General features: G+C 32.3%; 2 protein-coding genes across 7 annotated transcripts in view; one reads left to right on the top strand and one right to left on the bottom strand.

The window, feature by feature from the left end:
* Window positions 1-1,580: 1,580 nt before the first annotated feature.
* Window positions 1,581-6,727, bottom strand: LOC117232251 (zinc finger protein 436-like). Of its 2 annotated transcripts, XM_033491525.1 has the most exons (4): window positions 6,435-6,727; window positions 5,685-5,831; window positions 3,308-4,496; window positions 1,581-3,175 (listed from the first exon to the last, which is right to left on the bottom strand). In XM_033491525.1, the coding sequence occupies exons 1-4, from the start codon at window positions 6,570-6,572 to the stop codon at window positions 2,622-2,624; spliced, it is 2,028 nt and encodes a 675-aa protein (XP_033347416.1). In that variant the 5' UTR covers window positions 6,573-6,727; the 3' UTR covers window positions 1,581-2,621. The 2 variants fall into 2 exon arrangements, with proteins under 2 accessions (XP_033347416.1, XP_033347406.1); XM_033491515.1 differs by having other exon boundaries at window positions 1,581-4,496.
* Window positions 6,728-12,140: 5,413 nt separating this feature from the next.
* LOC117232360 (metabotropic glutamate receptor 8-like) overlaps window positions 12,141-18,147 on the top strand; it is a 40,077-nt gene continuing 34,070 nt past the window's right edge. For 4 of the 5 annotated variants that reach the window (XR_004493118.1, XR_004493122.1, XM_033491733.1 and 1 more), the window contains exon 1: window positions 12,141-12,612. The gene's annotated coding sequence lies outside the window, so the exon portion shown is untranslated. Of the gene's footprint in view, window positions 12,613-12,743; window positions 12,857-18,147 lie in introns of all 5 variants that reach the window. The other variant, XM_033491709.1, reaches the window with a different exon arrangement.

Here is an 18,147-nt window from a genome sequence, read left to right as displayed (position 1 = left end):
TCTTTTGTCTTCGAGAAAATTTTTACTTTAGAGTCAGCGTTATTTTTTATACATACCATCACTTTTGATCGGCATCCACCGGTCAAACTGACTTTTTGCTAATATATAGCTATTCTTGTCAATAAGTATCATTTCAAATGTTTTTACTTAGTTCTAAGATGAAAACTAATACCATAAAAGTATAAACGAAATTCTGTAAAAATATATGTATAAATAATAATATTTGTTCTTATAATAAATTGTTGAGAGTGTAAACATAGTATAAAAATCGAAAAATTACTAAATTATTGATCCGCATAATGGAAGAATCATTTTTGATAACATCGACAAAGATGGTGAACTTTTACTACACCCTCGCGCAAGCATCGCCTCCCATATGAATCGTCGCGCGCGTTCTTTTCTACTTCAACACGCAAGTTCCCGCGCGCGAATATTTCTATTTGAATATTAGTAACATATGAACATATCGAGAAAAAAGTTTTACTTAATTATTTTTGTAGCACTCCCAAATATTATTTGATATTTTTTATAATTTATTTACAACTAATTTTATAATATTTGTAAATATGTATAGCTTCCTAATGCCGATTAATATCACGAGAAGAAAAAATTAGACAGAAGATTTAAAGTATTGAGCAGTATATTAAATAATTCAAATCTTTTTTGACTTGAAAAATACATAAATTTACAGATGTGTAGTGACATTTCTTCACTCACTCAATATCTTATCTATTATCATTCGATATATTTATAGATTTATGAAGTTGTAATAGCAAATCATAGGTTTAAAATATACTGTACTATATAATATACTATAAAGAGCATTATATACATACTTTATACAATATTTGTTACTATCAGTGATTATTGCATATTAATTTATGCGATTATAAAAATAATATGGAATACACTTTCGATCAAATATGACAAAAATTTGATTCTTCTTTAAAAGAAAAAATCTTATATATATTTGAAAATATAATACTTGTGTTGAAAACGTTTCGGTATATATTAATCTTAAATCAACTACACAGACTATTATTTTAAAAATAAGTATGTAATATCTATTACTATTAGACATGTGCAAATGTTTTATATTATATTTGTATGTGCAAATTAAATCTAATAATTTTGAACACAATTTTTAATTAGTATATTTTTATATCAATTAAAGAGATGACAATAACCATTGACAGTTGTTATTAGTCCTATTCTCAGCATTTAAAAAATTAATAAAATTATATTTATCTAAAACATCCACAGTCTTTTACAAAATTATAACTACGCGAATCATATAGATTTTCTTTAAGCTACATAGTAATTAGATATGATAATATTATGTAATTAGATTTATGAATTTCATTGAATTCAATTTGTTTTCCACCAATTTTACTACTCTTATATAGTTAAAATATTAATTTCCCAATAAATGATAAATTCATACAAAAGAGTATGGTTAAAAAGCTGCATTACAATAAACCTTTTTTTCGCACATGTGTACCATTTAGGTTTGCATTATTACTTTAATTGTAATTGAACAACTAAAGAAAAATCAGGTCGATTTCATCCAACTATGCTGATAAAATGAATTATGATCTATATATTTTGGTATTTCAAAGTACATATTTTATATTTATCTCATACTACACGTGTCTAATATTAATAAATAATATAATATAAATAACTTTCACTATTATCTTATACATTACATTTTTCATTCATACTTTTACCGCTGATCAATAACAATTTTGAAACATGCTTATACGTTTTCCAATGATCCATTTTGTTGTCATATACATTCGCTCATTTTTCAGATACTGCCGTGAAATATATCTATAAATTAATACGATGATGCATTTATTTTACAAACTCATGATATAGGAACACAAACAGCAAATGTGTTGAAATATATAATTATATTTTGTGGATCACATCATTGTGGATCTATTGTATATATCTATTGTGTACACTCACGTGCATGATGATAAGAGAATAGAGGATAAACATAATTGTCTAACTTACACATCAACACATCTTAGTCAACTAAAATACATCTCTATAATACCTTTCCATATTGATTCAAATGGAACTAAAAATGAAAGTGTACATAATTTATAACGTTTAAATATTTTTGCTATGTTACATCTACATGGATGAAGAGTTTGTGAAAATAAGAAATTTTCAAAGATAAGCTTCATGAGAAAAATATTATCAATAAAAATCATAGATAGCATATGTCTTTTACTTTCTAACATCTAAGATCACAAATTTCTAGAATCACGAATATTCATTGTTAACGTTAAATAATAACAATATACATTTATTTGACAAAAATATACATTTTCTGAAAATATAGTAACGTAGTATTTTCAAATATAAAGTTTGTAATAACAATTTTGTATCATACCTTCAAATTACGTATTATGGGCAATTTTGAGCGCCTTTTTTATGGGCGCCTTTTTGATATTTTTCAATTAATGTTTATGATAATTAATTACCAAACAAAAAACTGCGTATTCTTAATATTAATATTATTAAATTAATATTAATAAATATTATTAAATTAAAAAGTTAGAATCAGTACTTATGTGATCCAAGTGTGGTAAAAAGAAGAGGTTCTATTAACCATATTGTATAAGATTAAAAAGAGCATCGACATTTTCCTTCTCAGACTCTTGTTGCACAACCTGCGTAACGTTTTGAGTTAACAAAACTTGCTCTATTAAAACGGTCTCTGTATCAGGATGTTCCGAAACTGTAACATCTTCTTCTTTAATTGCTCCTTCCTGTTCATTGTTCGATTTGATCACGTTTTTTCTTCGTTTCGTTCTCGGTCTATCCGTGTGTATCCTCATATGTCGTCGTAAATCATATTTGCCCACGAAACGAGCACTACAAATTTCACATCCGAATGGTTTTCCACCAGTATGAGTCCACATGTGGCGTCTCAACGCGGCACTGAAAGTAAACGCTATTCCGCAAACATTACAAACATATGGTTTTTCCCCAGTGTGTAGAAGACTATGATCTCTCAGAGTGGCCCTTTGGTTGAATCGCTTTCCGCAAACCTCGCACGTGTAGCTTCGCGGGTTTGAGTGGATTCTTACATGATTCAACAAATTTCCTTGTTGAGAGAACGATCGTCCACATATCTCGCATTTGAACGGTTTTTCACCTGTGTGAACGCGCATATGTGTCTCTAAAGTGCGATTATTTAGAAATCTTTTTCCACAAACTTTACAGGGGTACTTGGGTAAGTGAAGACCTTGCGGATCCAAGTGTGTAATCAAGTGCCGCTTATAGTTACCTTTATGATTGAACAGTCGTGGACATTGACTACAGGAGTAAGGCGCACCGCGTATGTGTGTCGTAATGTGAGTTTCTAACTCTGATTTAACCTTGAATCTGAGGCCACATTTTGGACAACGATGCCTATGAAACTCCGTATGACACACCATATGCCTCTTTAAATACCTCTTCATCGTATAAGCTTTGTTGCATATGAAACAGGAATAAGGGAACTGGCCTCTATGCGTTTTAACATGCGCACGCAATTCTCTATGACTCTGGCAGTCTTTCTCGCATACCACGCAAAAGAATGGACCGCTACTCGGCACATGATTGTCTATAGTATGCAACAAGACACCGGTCAGCTTATCGTAATTTTGCAAACATAGAGTGCACTGATACTGTATCACATCGTCTTCGAGTTTTATCTCCTTTATTCTCGTTATTGTATCATTCAAGCTACCTAATATATTATCTTTCGGGTCGACAAAATAATCAGAGTCAGAGTCGTCGCTCTCTTCTGGCTGTTGATTCGATTCCGGAGAATGTTTTTGTATGTTTTTCTCGTTTAGTCTTTCCATCGATTTTTCTTCCGGAATTGTAGGTTTCCAGGCCACCTCATCGTCGCTGATTTTATTATCTTCCCCCCTTGATTCCACAATCTTCTCGTTGCACACGGCATCTAAAAATTCTTCATTATCCACAGTTTCGTGTAGGAGCTCCCCATTACAGTCAGCCTCGGTAATCTTTTTGCTATCTTCTAATTTAATCACAGTATCGCAAGAAAGCGTATTCTGCGTATTCACATGCTCTACGTGCTCTAAAGAAACATCTTCTGGTATATACATTATGGTATAATCTAGCTGCTGGGATTCCAAAATTTTCGAAATTTCATCAGGTATCTCGTTTTTCAGCCGTTTGTCTTGATCGATCTCTGCTCCTGACAGCTTCGAAATGATAATACCTTTTAATCCAGATATGCTAGCCTTGTTAAATTCGCCATTTTCTTCTACCAGTTCGGACACGTCGAGCTCTAACGCTTGCTCTCCTTTGTCGTTTATAGTAATTCGCTCGGACAAAAATTCTTCCGAACTATCCACATCAATGATAGGCTTAATATCTTCTTTGTTATCTAATAGTTTAATTTCTAACAATTCGTCTGATTGTTCTGAACAGTCTTGTTCAAAATCATTGCCCACTGCCTCCTCCTGAAAGGCAATACCAACAAGTTGGGAACGATGTTAATGCTTCCACATTACGTGCAATTACATGCTATGACGAAGTTAACGAAATTAAGAAAATGCAAGCATATAGCTGAGATTGGATCGATACAAGGAAGGTAATCTTTATGGGAAGATAATATAATAAGAACAATCAAATAAAATAAAAATTATTCTTCACTCTTTGAATACTGGTTGCTTAAATACGAGCGTATCGTACTATTATCATCCCGAAAGATTTTATTCTCTTACTATTTATATACTAATATCTTTGTATTTGATACATCCTTGTACAAATGATTTCTAAGGCTACTTTTTCAATATATAACTGATTTATTCGTAATAAAATATACAACTGCAAAGCTCTTTTTACATGATTAAATTATAATTGGAGCGAAACGGTAAGCTTGTTACTAAATATTAATTAGTATACGCAACAAATAAATTTCGTTCCATATCATCGGTATATTTTGTACGTAGTAACAAAAGAAACAAGTATAAAATATTGTTTAAAAATATAAAAGTTGGACACGAATTTTTGATAACGAATTGTAGAATTATGAAACATATCAAATTTTGTACTTAGTATACACCTGCATTAATTTTAATGTTAAATGATTAATCAAATTAATTTAATTAATGCATTTTAATAATAATCTTTCAACTGCCTTAGCTTCTTAAAACATCATTATTTTCAATATAAGTCACTGATCATTATAATTTATTCAGTACTACTTTATACATATATTTGCAAGCAAATAGAAATTAAGTAAATGTAATTACATGTCTGCAAATAAATAAAATTCATTATCATTCAATATTAACATATACCTATATTAACGTCATGTGTTTACACTTTCTTTTATTTACACTAGACATCTATGAAAATTAACTATTTACTGAGAATGAACAAGGTAATAGAATTAAAATCGAAAAATTAGTAATGTTAATCAGTTATGTCGACATTACATAACAAAGCATTGTCTTTGTATGTATTATGCAACTAGAACTTATAACTCCAATATTAATGAACTAACAGTATTTAGGTTAAAAAGTATAACATATGAAGATCAAAAACATGTTTTTGCATTTACAAAACTTTTTAACATAAGAAAATCACTACATTGTAAAATAATGTAATCTTAATTATATAATTACAAAGGCCAGGTATCTTACCTTTATGTTATAGCGAATTTGTGTTTCAAACATTTTGCGGAGTTTCCTTTCAGTAGCTTGAACTTGCAACTTGAAATCATAAAATGCATCTGTGCGATAAGCACACTTTGCGCAAAGCATATTTGGTAACCCATCGAACCTGTCAATCTATTTAAAAAAAGTAAACTATATTAACCAAGTTAGCTGATATGTATAATATAACTTATACAGTATAGTTAATACGAAACAAGTTTCCTATTTAACATTTCTTGTATTATATCTCATTAGTCAATTTGAAATCTAATACAAGAAAAAGTAACTCACATTTTACTTTGAAATTCTATTTATATTCATAATACATTCATTGTATTCATAATACAATTAACCAACAAATTAGTATATAATGTTATTATAACTATCTCTTTTGTAACTTTAATCCTACATGTAAAACTTTACTGTAATACTTTATATAACAACATAAATTAATCTTGTTCGACTTGTTTATTTCTAAAAATTTAGATTACAATGGAATAAATGTCATTCAATTGAATTTAATTACAAAGTTTATTTTTTCCATTTAAACATCTGTATCTTGTTATCGCAAAATAAATAGCAGGTATATCTAATAAATGAATATTTGATGACACCATTTTAAGGTTATGTTACAAAATTACAAATTTATGCACGATTAACTATAATAAAAGAATGACTGACTACTTAACAAAGCAAGAAACAGAAAATATATTAACCAAATGATATTTTATAACTAACCTCTATCGATGCAAGCTCTGCAAGTTTATTAGGCAAATTTTTTTGACTAATCGTGTCATCATCGTACATAGGAAGAAGAACGCCGTCAACTTTCATGCACGCTCGACACATGTCGGCACAGCTAATTTCCCAATTCATCGTTACCTTCGATATCCTAACACTAGTAAAATAAGATTTTCACAACGTTCGTGCTCACTTAGAAATAAATGCATTTCACATTTTCTGGTTAGCGTCTTGTTTCCTATGGGACATCACCGTCAGTCAACATAAAGTTCAGTCATTAACTATAGATAAAGCTTGTAGTTCACGGGTATGCTGAAGCGACATCTGACGCGTATCATTTTAGATATAAACGTACAATAAATTAGAGGAGAGTAATTTGTATCGATTAATTAATTTTGATGATTTCCATTTCATTTAAGTGCTATGTACATTTTTTTTTTACAAACAGAACATAAATTTAAAGCAAGCTTGATACTTTACGAGTGAATGCAGTTACACATATATGCAGTTTGTTTTTAAACAAATACTTATTTTGAATTTCAACTTCGTCAAGAGAAATTATAAAATTTTGAAAGGTATTTGAATAGATATTCTTATTAGAAAATGATTTTAAATGTTGACATTTTTATATTGCAGTCGATGTTATTTTCTTTTTAATTAAATATTTATTATCGAATGAATCGAAGAAATATGTGTAAATGGAATAATTCATATGTGTATTTTCCTGGACAATGTAGTGGACTGAAGTTTACAGCAGAAAGTCGGACATTCAAAAATTGTAGCAACAATTGTCTGGTATTTTACTTTTATTTTATTATTTTATAATATTATTATGAATAAAAATGTGATAGATAATACATAGTATATTTACGATACAGTATATTTACGAAAGGAAGGATTTACGATATAAACATTTCGCTTTTTTACGATGACGACCCTAAACTGCATAAATATTAATTGTGTGGATTGAGGATACATAACCGTTAAGTATTAAGTTATTGTATATTTCTCTATGTTTTTGATCACGATATTCAAAAAATTGATTTTTTATAGAGTATTTAACAAAAGTAGTGAAATATAATTTGTTGAGTGTACTATTATAGCCGTAAAGGTTAACACAGAAAAATATAGAGTGACAGAATAGTATATACATAGATTTCAATTTTGAAATGAAATTCATTATTATATATACATATGTGTACACACTATCGTTTAAGTAACAAACGCTTATTTAAAACAATATGCGAACATATATAACTTTGATCATTGTTATCGGAAAATGTTAAAAGAGCAAGTTATAATGCAATTATGTCATAAAATAAAATCTTTTACTAGTACTCTCGATCTGTATAAAGGGAAGTTAGCTTGGTCAGGTTAAAGGCCAGTACTTATCACGACATTTCGAGAATCGAGGCTATTAGTTGCCCCGGGGATAAAGATGACAAGGTGTTCTTGAGTCACGTAGATAGTAACATAAATAGTTAAGGTCACTTGTATGCAACGCGTTATTAAAAAAGAAAAAGAAAGGAAAATTGTCTTCCGTGAACTTTCTGCACATATGCGTGTACGTTTCTTAGTACGCAGATATACGATTTTATGCAGATATCCATTCACATATGAAACTGGTATTTATAAAATAAAAAGCATTAATTGCGCACATTATTATATATTATACAATGAATTGATTCATTCATTTGTGAAATTGATGGAACCTGAGTCTTTTATACACCGAGTTCATCGAATTTCACTTCTGAATATTTTCAAAACGGATTTTATTTTTTTATTTAGAACTTATTTATTATTTTATTTAGACTTTTCTTTTCTCTTTTCGAAGCTTGGAACACTAAAAAAATTAGGCATCACGGTTTAATTCTTATGAAAAATTATTTAAATTATTAAAATTTGGGAAGAGATACGAAGGATCAGAGAAATAAGAGCTGAATAATGATATTAGGACACAAGTACCTATAAATATGAAGCGCTGTGATAATGTAGGAAAGGCAAACAATAAGGTGCGAAGTACGAATATAGGATCTCCCTAACACTGATGGTATGCTGAAGTGCGAATCTCCACCTAAATTCAAGATAGCGAAGTGCCCTTAATGACATCAGATATTGCAGTACATTGGCGTTTAAATGGCAGCTAAATTATTGACAAAAACATTTATTTGTCGCCTTGAGAACTTTGACAATTTTCGGATAACTTTCTGTTGAAACAAGTATCGTTAATTAACAAAGTCGTGCTGCTGATATCTGCGGTTTTCTAATGAGACTTACCTTTGGATCTTGTGTACCGAATATAATACGAGGAATTTTTGCCTGAGAAATTCTTCTACATGCTTCTTATTTATTTGATACTTTCTATTTTCTGAGAACTATTATATTTTTCTTACATCAGATAAGAGAAGAAAGGGTAGAGAATTTTCAATGGAATCGCAATTCTCCGTAGAAAACAATTTTCTTCCATTTTATTTTAAAAACTTTAATCAAAATGAGGCTACGCGGTAGTTCATTTATTAAGAACAATGTATTATTTATGATAGTTTATAGAATATTTTTGTTCATTTAAAACTTGAAGATATTTCATGATTTGCTAATATGTAATAACAAATTTAAATCATAGTAAGATTTCATAAGAACATTCGTGTACTAATTTTGAAAGTTAGTACGAATTACAAAATGAAATTATACCTACTTCAGATAACTTAATTACCGGCAAAAAGATATGAAATGCTCATCCTTGATGGCGAGGACGATTCGAAAGACTAACTTTTAATAGCTGACAGAGTTATATTTTCAGATATTATAAGACTATTTAGGAATTGTGACGGACTACGAAAAAATAAAACTTTAAATTTACTAAATAAATAGACGCCTAAATGAGTTACGACATTTATTAACATTATTAAAAAGACAGATGTGTGCAAGTTCTAATTAGCTTCGTTAATTACTCGAGTAATATTACAAAATGTAGCTGAAGCTAGAATATTTGCTACTTTCATATTTATCGCGTAATCGTTCTATCATATTTTAGATTAAACTTATCCTGAACGAAAAATGTTTCTTTTTCTTTCAAAGGAAAGAAGTTGGAAGCTTCAAGTGGTAATTTTTATATTCTTTAAAAAAAGTTATATTCATAATCAAGAGAAAAAAAATGATTTCAAGCTCCATTTTTCTGTCTTTATCTGAAAATATTTTTTTTAGGGAAAACCGTCTTCTAAATTTGAAGATGAAAAATCGGTAGTAGTTAATCCATCGAAGATCATAAGATTCAAGGGAAGCAGAACATTACCCGGTGAAAGAATTTGTACAGTCGATCATCAATCTTCTACACAATTGCCAACATTTACAGTATTCTTCTACTGCAGCATGAATGCCCACTTCATTTTATACTTTGTTGGAAAATGGTATATGCTCAGTATTATATAGCGTGATTATAACTAAGTAAATGTTAATAATTATGCCTCTCACGTATTCAACATTCATAATAATTATTTTTAAAGTCGAGGTGAACAGCGGCAGCATTAATCTTATTTTATATACTTCATACTTCTAATTAAAAGTGATGTTGCGTTTTTCATATCGATTATCTGTCTCATATATGGTATGCAATATGAACATTTATTTGTAAATTTATTGGTTTCCGTTACTCGTAAATTTCGTCCTCTGTATGAAAAGATTTTAGTCTTCCTTTCTACGTAATGTAATAAATTAAGGCAAAAATAATTCTCAACTGAATTGATAAATAATGCATTAAGTTACTAATATTTATTGGTTCACAGCGGATTGCAGACTTTTGTACAAATTCATATTTTTATGAACTCGGTTCACGAAATAGAAACTAAGTGATGATTCAGTGTATCTATCAAAAATTAAAACGGATGCAGTACTTTTTGTACTTTATATATTTTTGCATAATCTGTAGATTTTTGCATCTTTAAATTTTGCGTAAACACATCATAAATTGTACAATATCAGAAAACTTGGAATTCATATACTGATTCGATCAACGTTTGAAACTTTAATTTTGTATTACAACGACATATGTTTAAAAAGGTCGTCGAAGGTAGTTGGAAATTTTACTTTTGTACGATTTACGGCATAAATTCATTCTGTATGTAGGTACAAGGAACGTCTGTAAACCATGAGCAATTCAGATGATCAGGAATGACTAATAACGGATGTCATAAGATCGATAGTTTGGAAAATGTGCGAAGGAGTTTATAAATGGCAAGTAAGCTGATGTTGCGTTACTTTGAAAAATGGGAAACATTGTTCCTAGAGGGTCTGTCACAGAATAGAGAAGACAGAAGTACGTTCTACTGATTCTGAGATGACTGTGAGTAACAACGTAGCACTTAACCAAAACCCTGAAATGGATTGCTTTACTAACTTAACCACCGATTCCATAAAAAGCTATTTTTTACATTTTTAGCATATGTGACGTATGTGATCAAATCTTTTTGTTAGAGACTTTTGTAATCTGACTCGAGGATTTTACCTTCTCAAATCAGATTAGAAAAGAAACAATTTTTTATTCCAAAAGACAAATTAGTTGTTTATATAATTTTATTATATATATATATAAACTACAAGAAGGAATATTTAGAATGTCATCGAGCGTCAGAATTTAGAAACTTGATCGTTCGAGAGCAACTCCTTGTTTATTTTAATTAAAAGCAAACAACAACGGGGAAAGTATAAACGTATGGCGTCAACAAGCAAGATACAGAGAATTGCGCGTATGTGTCGATATTTGTTGATTTATTTTTGAGAGCAGAAGATCCGTACGAACAAAAGCAGTGTTCGTTAACTTTCATATTGTCCTTACTTATTACCATTCTTAATTGGATACTGTTTAATCCTATATGCCTCGATATTCATTCCTTGAAAGCATTCTAAATAGCATCTGATAACAAATTCATCTGATATAAAATATTCAATATTGAAAGAACATGTATTGTTAAAATATTCACTATTAAAAGAAAGCTAAGAGCTACGATCGTGTTTACGTTAAAAAGTATTTACGTTCATCTAACGTTTGTTAAAAAGACAAAAGACGAGTGCTTTCTAGATTCCTTTCAACGCTGAATTACTCAAATTAATAATCGCTTGATACTAACGATAAGTGAAATCCGCAAATAGGCTATCTCGATATCATATTCAAAATGGAAAAGAAAATCGAATTTCTCTGTTCTCTCTCGTAGCAGTTGCTATGCTTTTAATTCTACGTTCCATCTCCTTCGTACGAATGATCATTTTCGAATCTTTTTCGAGGTCCAGCGCGAACACGTTCCAGGTAGCAACGTCTATCGATTCGGTATGTTTGATTCATCGATGTTAGACGATGACAAACACAGTCGCTGGTACATGCCACAGGCAATGGACGGGTTGCAATTTCTACAATAACATTTGACGCAGTGCGAGAGTACCGAGTATGGTGATATCGACAGGGATGGCCAGAGTGAACTTTGTCTTGGATATCTCGTGGCTCCAAAGAAAATGAGGGAAAAGACCAGGAGAGTAAGGAAGGTTATCGGGAAGCTGTTTTCGTGGCTCATCCTGCGATGAAAAGTCGATCGGCCGAGAGAAGAGGATCAACACCTCTTTTCGAAACGTACCGGCGGCCCATCCCTAGGCGGCGAGAAGCTCGATCAGCGCTTGCGCCCCGATGCCAGCTATAAGAATCTGACCGGCGCTCGTAGGGACTTCAGTCCACCCCGTGGTACCGGTGTCGCGTTCCTAGTTTCGTTGCTTTTTTCCTTCCCCTGAGCCCTTTCGTGGACGACGTTGTCGCTATGTTGCTTTTCCCGTATCAGTGACAAAGAACGAACGATAAGGCGAGAGAGAGAGAGAGAGAGAGAGAGAGGAAGAGAGAGAGAGGGAGGGAGGGAGTGTGTGTGTATGTGTATGTAAGGGTAAAAAGAGAAAGAGAGAGAGGGAGAGAGCGTGATCATTCCCTGGCGCGCGCGGCACCAGCGAGCAAGGCGACTGGCGAAAGAGAGTGGAGTACGAGAAGTGGAGAACTCGGGGAAACAGGAGAAAGACAGAGAAAGAAAGATAGCGCGCCACTGAGAAAAAGAGCAGCTTTTCCTCCCTTCTCCGGCTTTCTGAAGCGATAGACAGGACAGCGTCGTCAACGTCAGCAGCGACGTCGGCATCCTGGACGATCAGCGTACGTTCACATCGAAAGAAACGTCCATATTTTGCTAGTAGTTGCCTGTTATTTTCATCTATTCGCCTTTAGTGATCGTGATTGTCGTTGCAAAGCTTCGTCGTAAATAGCATTCTTTCTGAAATTTGTAGCCAACGGTGCGACGGACCAGTCTGCCGCGGTGAAAAGACGTAAATGCAACGCGCGTATTATTCGTCGTCCTCGCTGTTTCCTGAATAAGCTTCGACAAAGACTGCGAAAGAAAGTAAGGAGAGAAATTTTCTACTCTCTTTTCGTAACCTTTGAAACCGACGAAACTGGACATATCCGTGCCTCTAGTCGTATTCATACAGTAGACGTGCATGTCGATTCGCGTTGCCAGGCTTTCCGCGCTTTCATTTTTCTTGCCAACAAGTTTTACGGCATTGTACCGCGAGACCAGCATCCGCTATTCGTTGTCATCGAAACGATTGCTGTATCTTAATCAATAGAAACTCGATCGAGCGTTCACTAGATCCGATTTCGAAATATTCGAACTCGAGATAGAAGTTTTCGCTTTAAGGATCTATCATTGCAAGCCTTTGAAGGCGTAACTGTTAATTAATTCCAGCACGCCTTTGAATTTCTTTTTCTAATTTCAATTCACGACGCTTCCATAAACGTTCTATTGACTTCGAACTTTGAAACTAAAAGTTCCTCGATACCTTTCCTAGACGACATTTACCGCGATGTTTTACTTTTTCGTGGACAAAGAGCTTTTTTAAAGCGAAAGCAGAGTAACGTAGCTATTGGCCCGTGTTGAACGATAATTCGATATTTTCTTAGTTGTCAAACAACATTATCATAAAGATACCTCGCCAGTACGTTAAATGATACTTTACTACGATAAAAACGTAGACAAATTAATACAAGATGTCGTTTGATTCTTAATTTTTGGTCAATATCGATATTTGCAAAAGAGTTCATTAAACGTTTGCATGAACGTTCATTTACTATGTTCTAGCTTTCATAGCGTTAATCAAAGAGAATTTAGAGAGAGATATAGCACACAAAATTAACATTAGAGTATGTGTTTGAGCAATTACGTCATTTGAATGACTCGTTAATTTTCCAATGGATGCAATAATTTTTACTTAATGCAATTTAGATTGTTTACTTCTGTCAACTGTACCTTCATTGATAACTTTGTTGTATTCCCACAATTATCTTTCTATCCTTCTTAGACTTACTTTTTCTCTTACTTTGTAGTACCGACTTGAGTTTATTAGCCACGGTGAACACAAAAGGAAAGAAAAAGTTGAGTAAGAGTTTGAAATGGAATCTAGATAGCAGTAATTATACAACGCTACAGTAAGCACGATGGAGGATTAAACTAATTGAAATTTTATCTAATAAGCATTCGATATTTAATCGCATCTGCTTTATAATTTAAGTAATCTGCCTTTAATATAGAGTTTTGCATGATTTGGACTCTTTCAAACGTATGATATTTGCGTTTTAATAACACAGCACAACATACCATAATTGTCTGTTAAGCGAAACAATGAAATAGCTATTTACTCACAAACGATTATTCGCATAGTTCTGGAAAGAGAGGGATGTTTTAAAAACAGCATGAAATTGATTCTCAGTGGTTTGTAAGTTCGTACATTCTTCATAATGTGATAATAATGACGCTTTAATCGAAAATCCATTGAATTTCTGTCAATTAGCATTCTCTTGGTGGAAACATACAACAATCTTCTATTTGTTGAGTCGTTAACTTATTTAATTGATATTAACTGTATTTTCACATATTTTAATATTATACGTTAACCGGTTTTTGCTCTTCAAAATATAAAACACGATGAAGAATTTTGGATTTACTACTAAGATAATTACGGTCCATTAAGTATTATGTACCTCTAATTAATTATACTTCTTGATAATCTTAATTATTCATCAATACTCGCTAATATTCGATAGTTCTAAGTATTAATAAAATATCTAAGCAGCATTTATCGAACAATATCGAAGGAATATTTAACAATTTTATTAAAAATTGCTGACTTTAGTGGAATTTGTGAATTTCCTTCAAATATTCATATCATGTTTTTTCTCGCAATTTTCTTTTATTATCGGTGATTTCTGTCGTATAATAGGTCATCAAATTGATCGAACAACGACTGATCTCTCACGGTTTACAATCGCCAGCCACGTGATTGTTTTCCGTGTGCTGTTCGATAGATTTGAAATCATAATGGAACGCTGGCTCGTATTCTCTTCTAATCAATTGTAAATTTTCTAACGGTTTACAATTGAAATTTGATTATATACTCCGGCAACTTTAACATAACTGAACGATCAGTAGTTTCCAACTATCGATCCTAGCAGGTTCATCTCCAACTTTAGAAATAAAGGCTGAGCCTCGACCAATATGTCAAATGTTAATGTCGCTGGATCGTAACATTTTCTGACAGTTACTTAAGACGCCAATAAAAGCGTAAATATACGTTATAGTTAGCGTTTCGTCCGGTATTGTGACGAGAAAATAACCACTTTCAGCTGCTGAATGTAACTATTGCTATACTGAAAATGTTTACGAAAAATTCAAAGGCGAAAAAACGTATAAAACGGTTTGGAATTTAATAGAAATAACATTCTTCTTACATTCGATCTTTTTAGTTGTATTCGCGAAGATACGAATTTTCTATCATAAGATTTTCTAGACTTTCCTCTATTTTTCTTTCGTCTGCGTTTGTAGATGAAAAATTGCGGGGAACGCGGCGAATATCTAAAAATATAAGACACTGAAAGTACTCGGATCCTATTATTACTTACATTCCATTTCTTTAATTGTATTCATGAAAATATGAATTTGCATAAAAATTCGTAGTCGCGGTTACTCTCTTTCTCCGTTTGTTCTTTAAAACTTTCTTTTCTTTCTTTATCGCCTGTTTCAACTTGCCTTTGGTTTCCTCAATTTTCTCAGCATTTTTTTCAAATCTAGCAAAATTATAATTAACCCTAGAAACAGGAAAGGATTCTATACCTTCAACTTCGTACCTCGTTTATAGCCGTGGAAACAATAGCAGTTGATAAAATGCGTGTTTAACTGTGCATTCTTTTCGCGTTCTCGCTCAGTGAAAAGTTTCTAATGGCATTATAGAAAGCGATGTCAGTGCAGTCTCGCATTTTACGTTTTAATTAATGAAATATATCTTCCGACACATTAATTTATAAACTTTTCCTTCCATAGATTACGACGAATACCTACACTCTGTCGATCTGGAAAACAGGCAAAAACACGCGTGATCGGTAAAAAGTGAGCTTAAGCGTGTTTTGAACTCTCTAGGACAAAGCAATTCGAAGAGAGGAATGCAATCAGCTTTATGTACTTACGTGCAACTATTTCATTTACAATTCAAAGTTTAATACCGGTAGTTGCTCTAAAACATGGCATATATATATATATATATATATATATACACACACCAATCAAAGCACTATCAAGGGAAAAATACACTTGTATATATGTACGCTATATACGTTTCATCGTATAGAACATTAAGCGACTAATGGAATTACAATGAAACAGAACTTATTATTATTAACCAATGATGGATTATCGTTTCAATTTCACGTAACTATAATAGTAGCACAATTGATCAATTTATCAATATATAGCGTGACTAACATAGTTGGTTGGCAAAGTTCGACCAATATTTGTCCAGTGTGAATAGTTTCTGTCTGAGATATGTCGTTTCATACGTCATGCACGCGAACTTGAATAGAAAGCAGCAAAATATCACAGTATCACTGAAAAGTTAGGGCATCTATCTGTTGTTTTCGGCTTCGATAACGTATTTTTCAATTTTTACTCTCTATTGACACGATATATATATCCTGAAATTTATTTGTTTTCAATAGAATATATTACTCTATTTTTATGTCATAAAAAAAGATTTTTGTAAAATCGCGACAGACTCGAAAAGATATTATCTCGAGAAATATCTTACGGGTAATAATTGCTTAAACTATTTACTTTAATGTATGTTATTTATTTGATGCGGTGTTTTTCATTTGCTTAACATTGTAGCGTATCTGTCTGAAAGTCGTCTCTTTGAAAGTCTTAAAGCTTTTCCGCGGAAAAGACTTTAAAACGTTAAGCAGAGTGGGCAAGTCTTTATTTAATCGTTCATTGTCGTTTTATCAGGAAATTGTATAACGCTTTAATAAGTAAAGGAATATTCCAAAGTACATAAATAAGAACCGAGCGTGTCTGTCTAGACTTTTCTAAATATTTACATTCATCTTTAACACTCCTGTAAAGTAAAATTACGCACAAATATTTACATTTGTACGCACGCATAAAAAGTAACTCGATTATCTTCGTTAATTCTAGAGACACGAAAAAAATTTCATTCACAAAAGTTGATCGACGTAGAAGAGGCCATAAAGCATGCTGACATCAAAGTAGAAGAAAGTTTCAAACAAGTTTTATCAAAAAACGAGAGCATGTGTCGATACTTTTTGTCGTCATTGTGCTTTTTAGCGATACGCTACAATTTATCATATCTGCAGTACAATGGTAGATATCTAGGAGATTTCAATGACCTATAGCACAAGGTCAAGCCGATGACAAATAAAACGGCAGACCACCGATTCCCAAGTCACAAAGGGTGCTCGAAGTGGTATAGTGTACGTTTGCGTCGGCAGACGTGACATTGCAATCGACAGATGAAAGGGACTCGTACATTTCTTATCACTTCCGGATTGATCGGAGCACACGTTGCGATCGTTCGTCTTTGTTTCATGCCTTCCGACGTATTTGGCTTCTTTTTTCCTGCTACGCGATACGTCTTGGCGTTCTCTGAAGAAGTAACTTAAGTGGCGTTACGCCGAACGGACGAGCTGTTCACGAAATTGGCTCGCCACAACCTATCTACCCATTCGGGAAGATCCTATTGATTATAGCTTTTACTGTGCGTGTATTATGCGCAAAGCATCCATCATATCGCTACATTACTTAGCGAATAATACAACGACAATGTTAGAAGGTAGGAAACAAGGAGCCATTCATTGCAGCGTATGCTACAATTAATGCGGAAGTGATAAGAAGCGCATGAACCCCGCCAATCCGATAATTGCAAATAGACGACGCCACTCTGAAAGTCTCTCGTGAATCGTCGAATAAGAATCATTATTTTTATTTTATCATTATTATCTTACGCTCTTATTTAGCAGCGAATAATTTTACGCCATGAACTATCGAGATCATCCAATGGTTTCTTTGAAGATAAAATAATAGAGAATGTCATTTAAAAAGATAGATACGATCTTGAAACGTTGAAAATTAATCTCAACCTAATCCTTCTGAGAGATTGTTACTGATATTATGACGTGATTAAATTGATTTAATACGATTAATAACTTGATTAATATGATGAATGTAATCCATCGTTAATTCGTGCATTTTAGTGAAATTTAATTTGCCGTCGTTATAGATCGATTAAAGCGTTTGGATACTTATAAACGATAGTGTTAGATCGTGGAAGAACTACCCTTATTGAAGAT

This window comes from Bombus vosnesenskii, unplaced genomic scaffold (genome assembly GCF_011952255.1).
Source record: "Bombus vosnesenskii isolate JDL3184/JDL3185 unplaced genomic scaffold, Bvos_JDL3184-5_v1.1 scf7180000013263, whole genome shotgun sequence".
Classification (NCBI taxonomy): domain Eukaryota; kingdom Metazoa; phylum Arthropoda; class Insecta; order Hymenoptera; family Apidae; genus Bombus; species Bombus vosnesenskii.
Note: the sequence above shows the minus strand (reverse complement) of the source record. Positions and strands in the feature narration are given on the sequence as shown.

Excerpts from the sequence above, each read along its gene's own strand:
- LOC117232251 (XM_033491515.1), bottom strand. The coding sequence starts at position 6,572 with ATGAATTGGGAAATTAGCTGTGCCGACATGTGTCGAGCGTGCATGAAA. Across the intron at positions 5,832-6,434 it reads CAGAGCTTGCATCGATAGAG|ATTGACAGGTTCGATGGGTT; the intron begins GTTAGTTATAAA and ends TTTTTTAAATAG. Across the intron at positions 4,497-5,684 it reads AAATTCGCTATAACATAAAG|GAGGAGGCAGTGGGCAATGA; the intron begins GTAAGATACCTG and ends ATTGCCTTTCAG.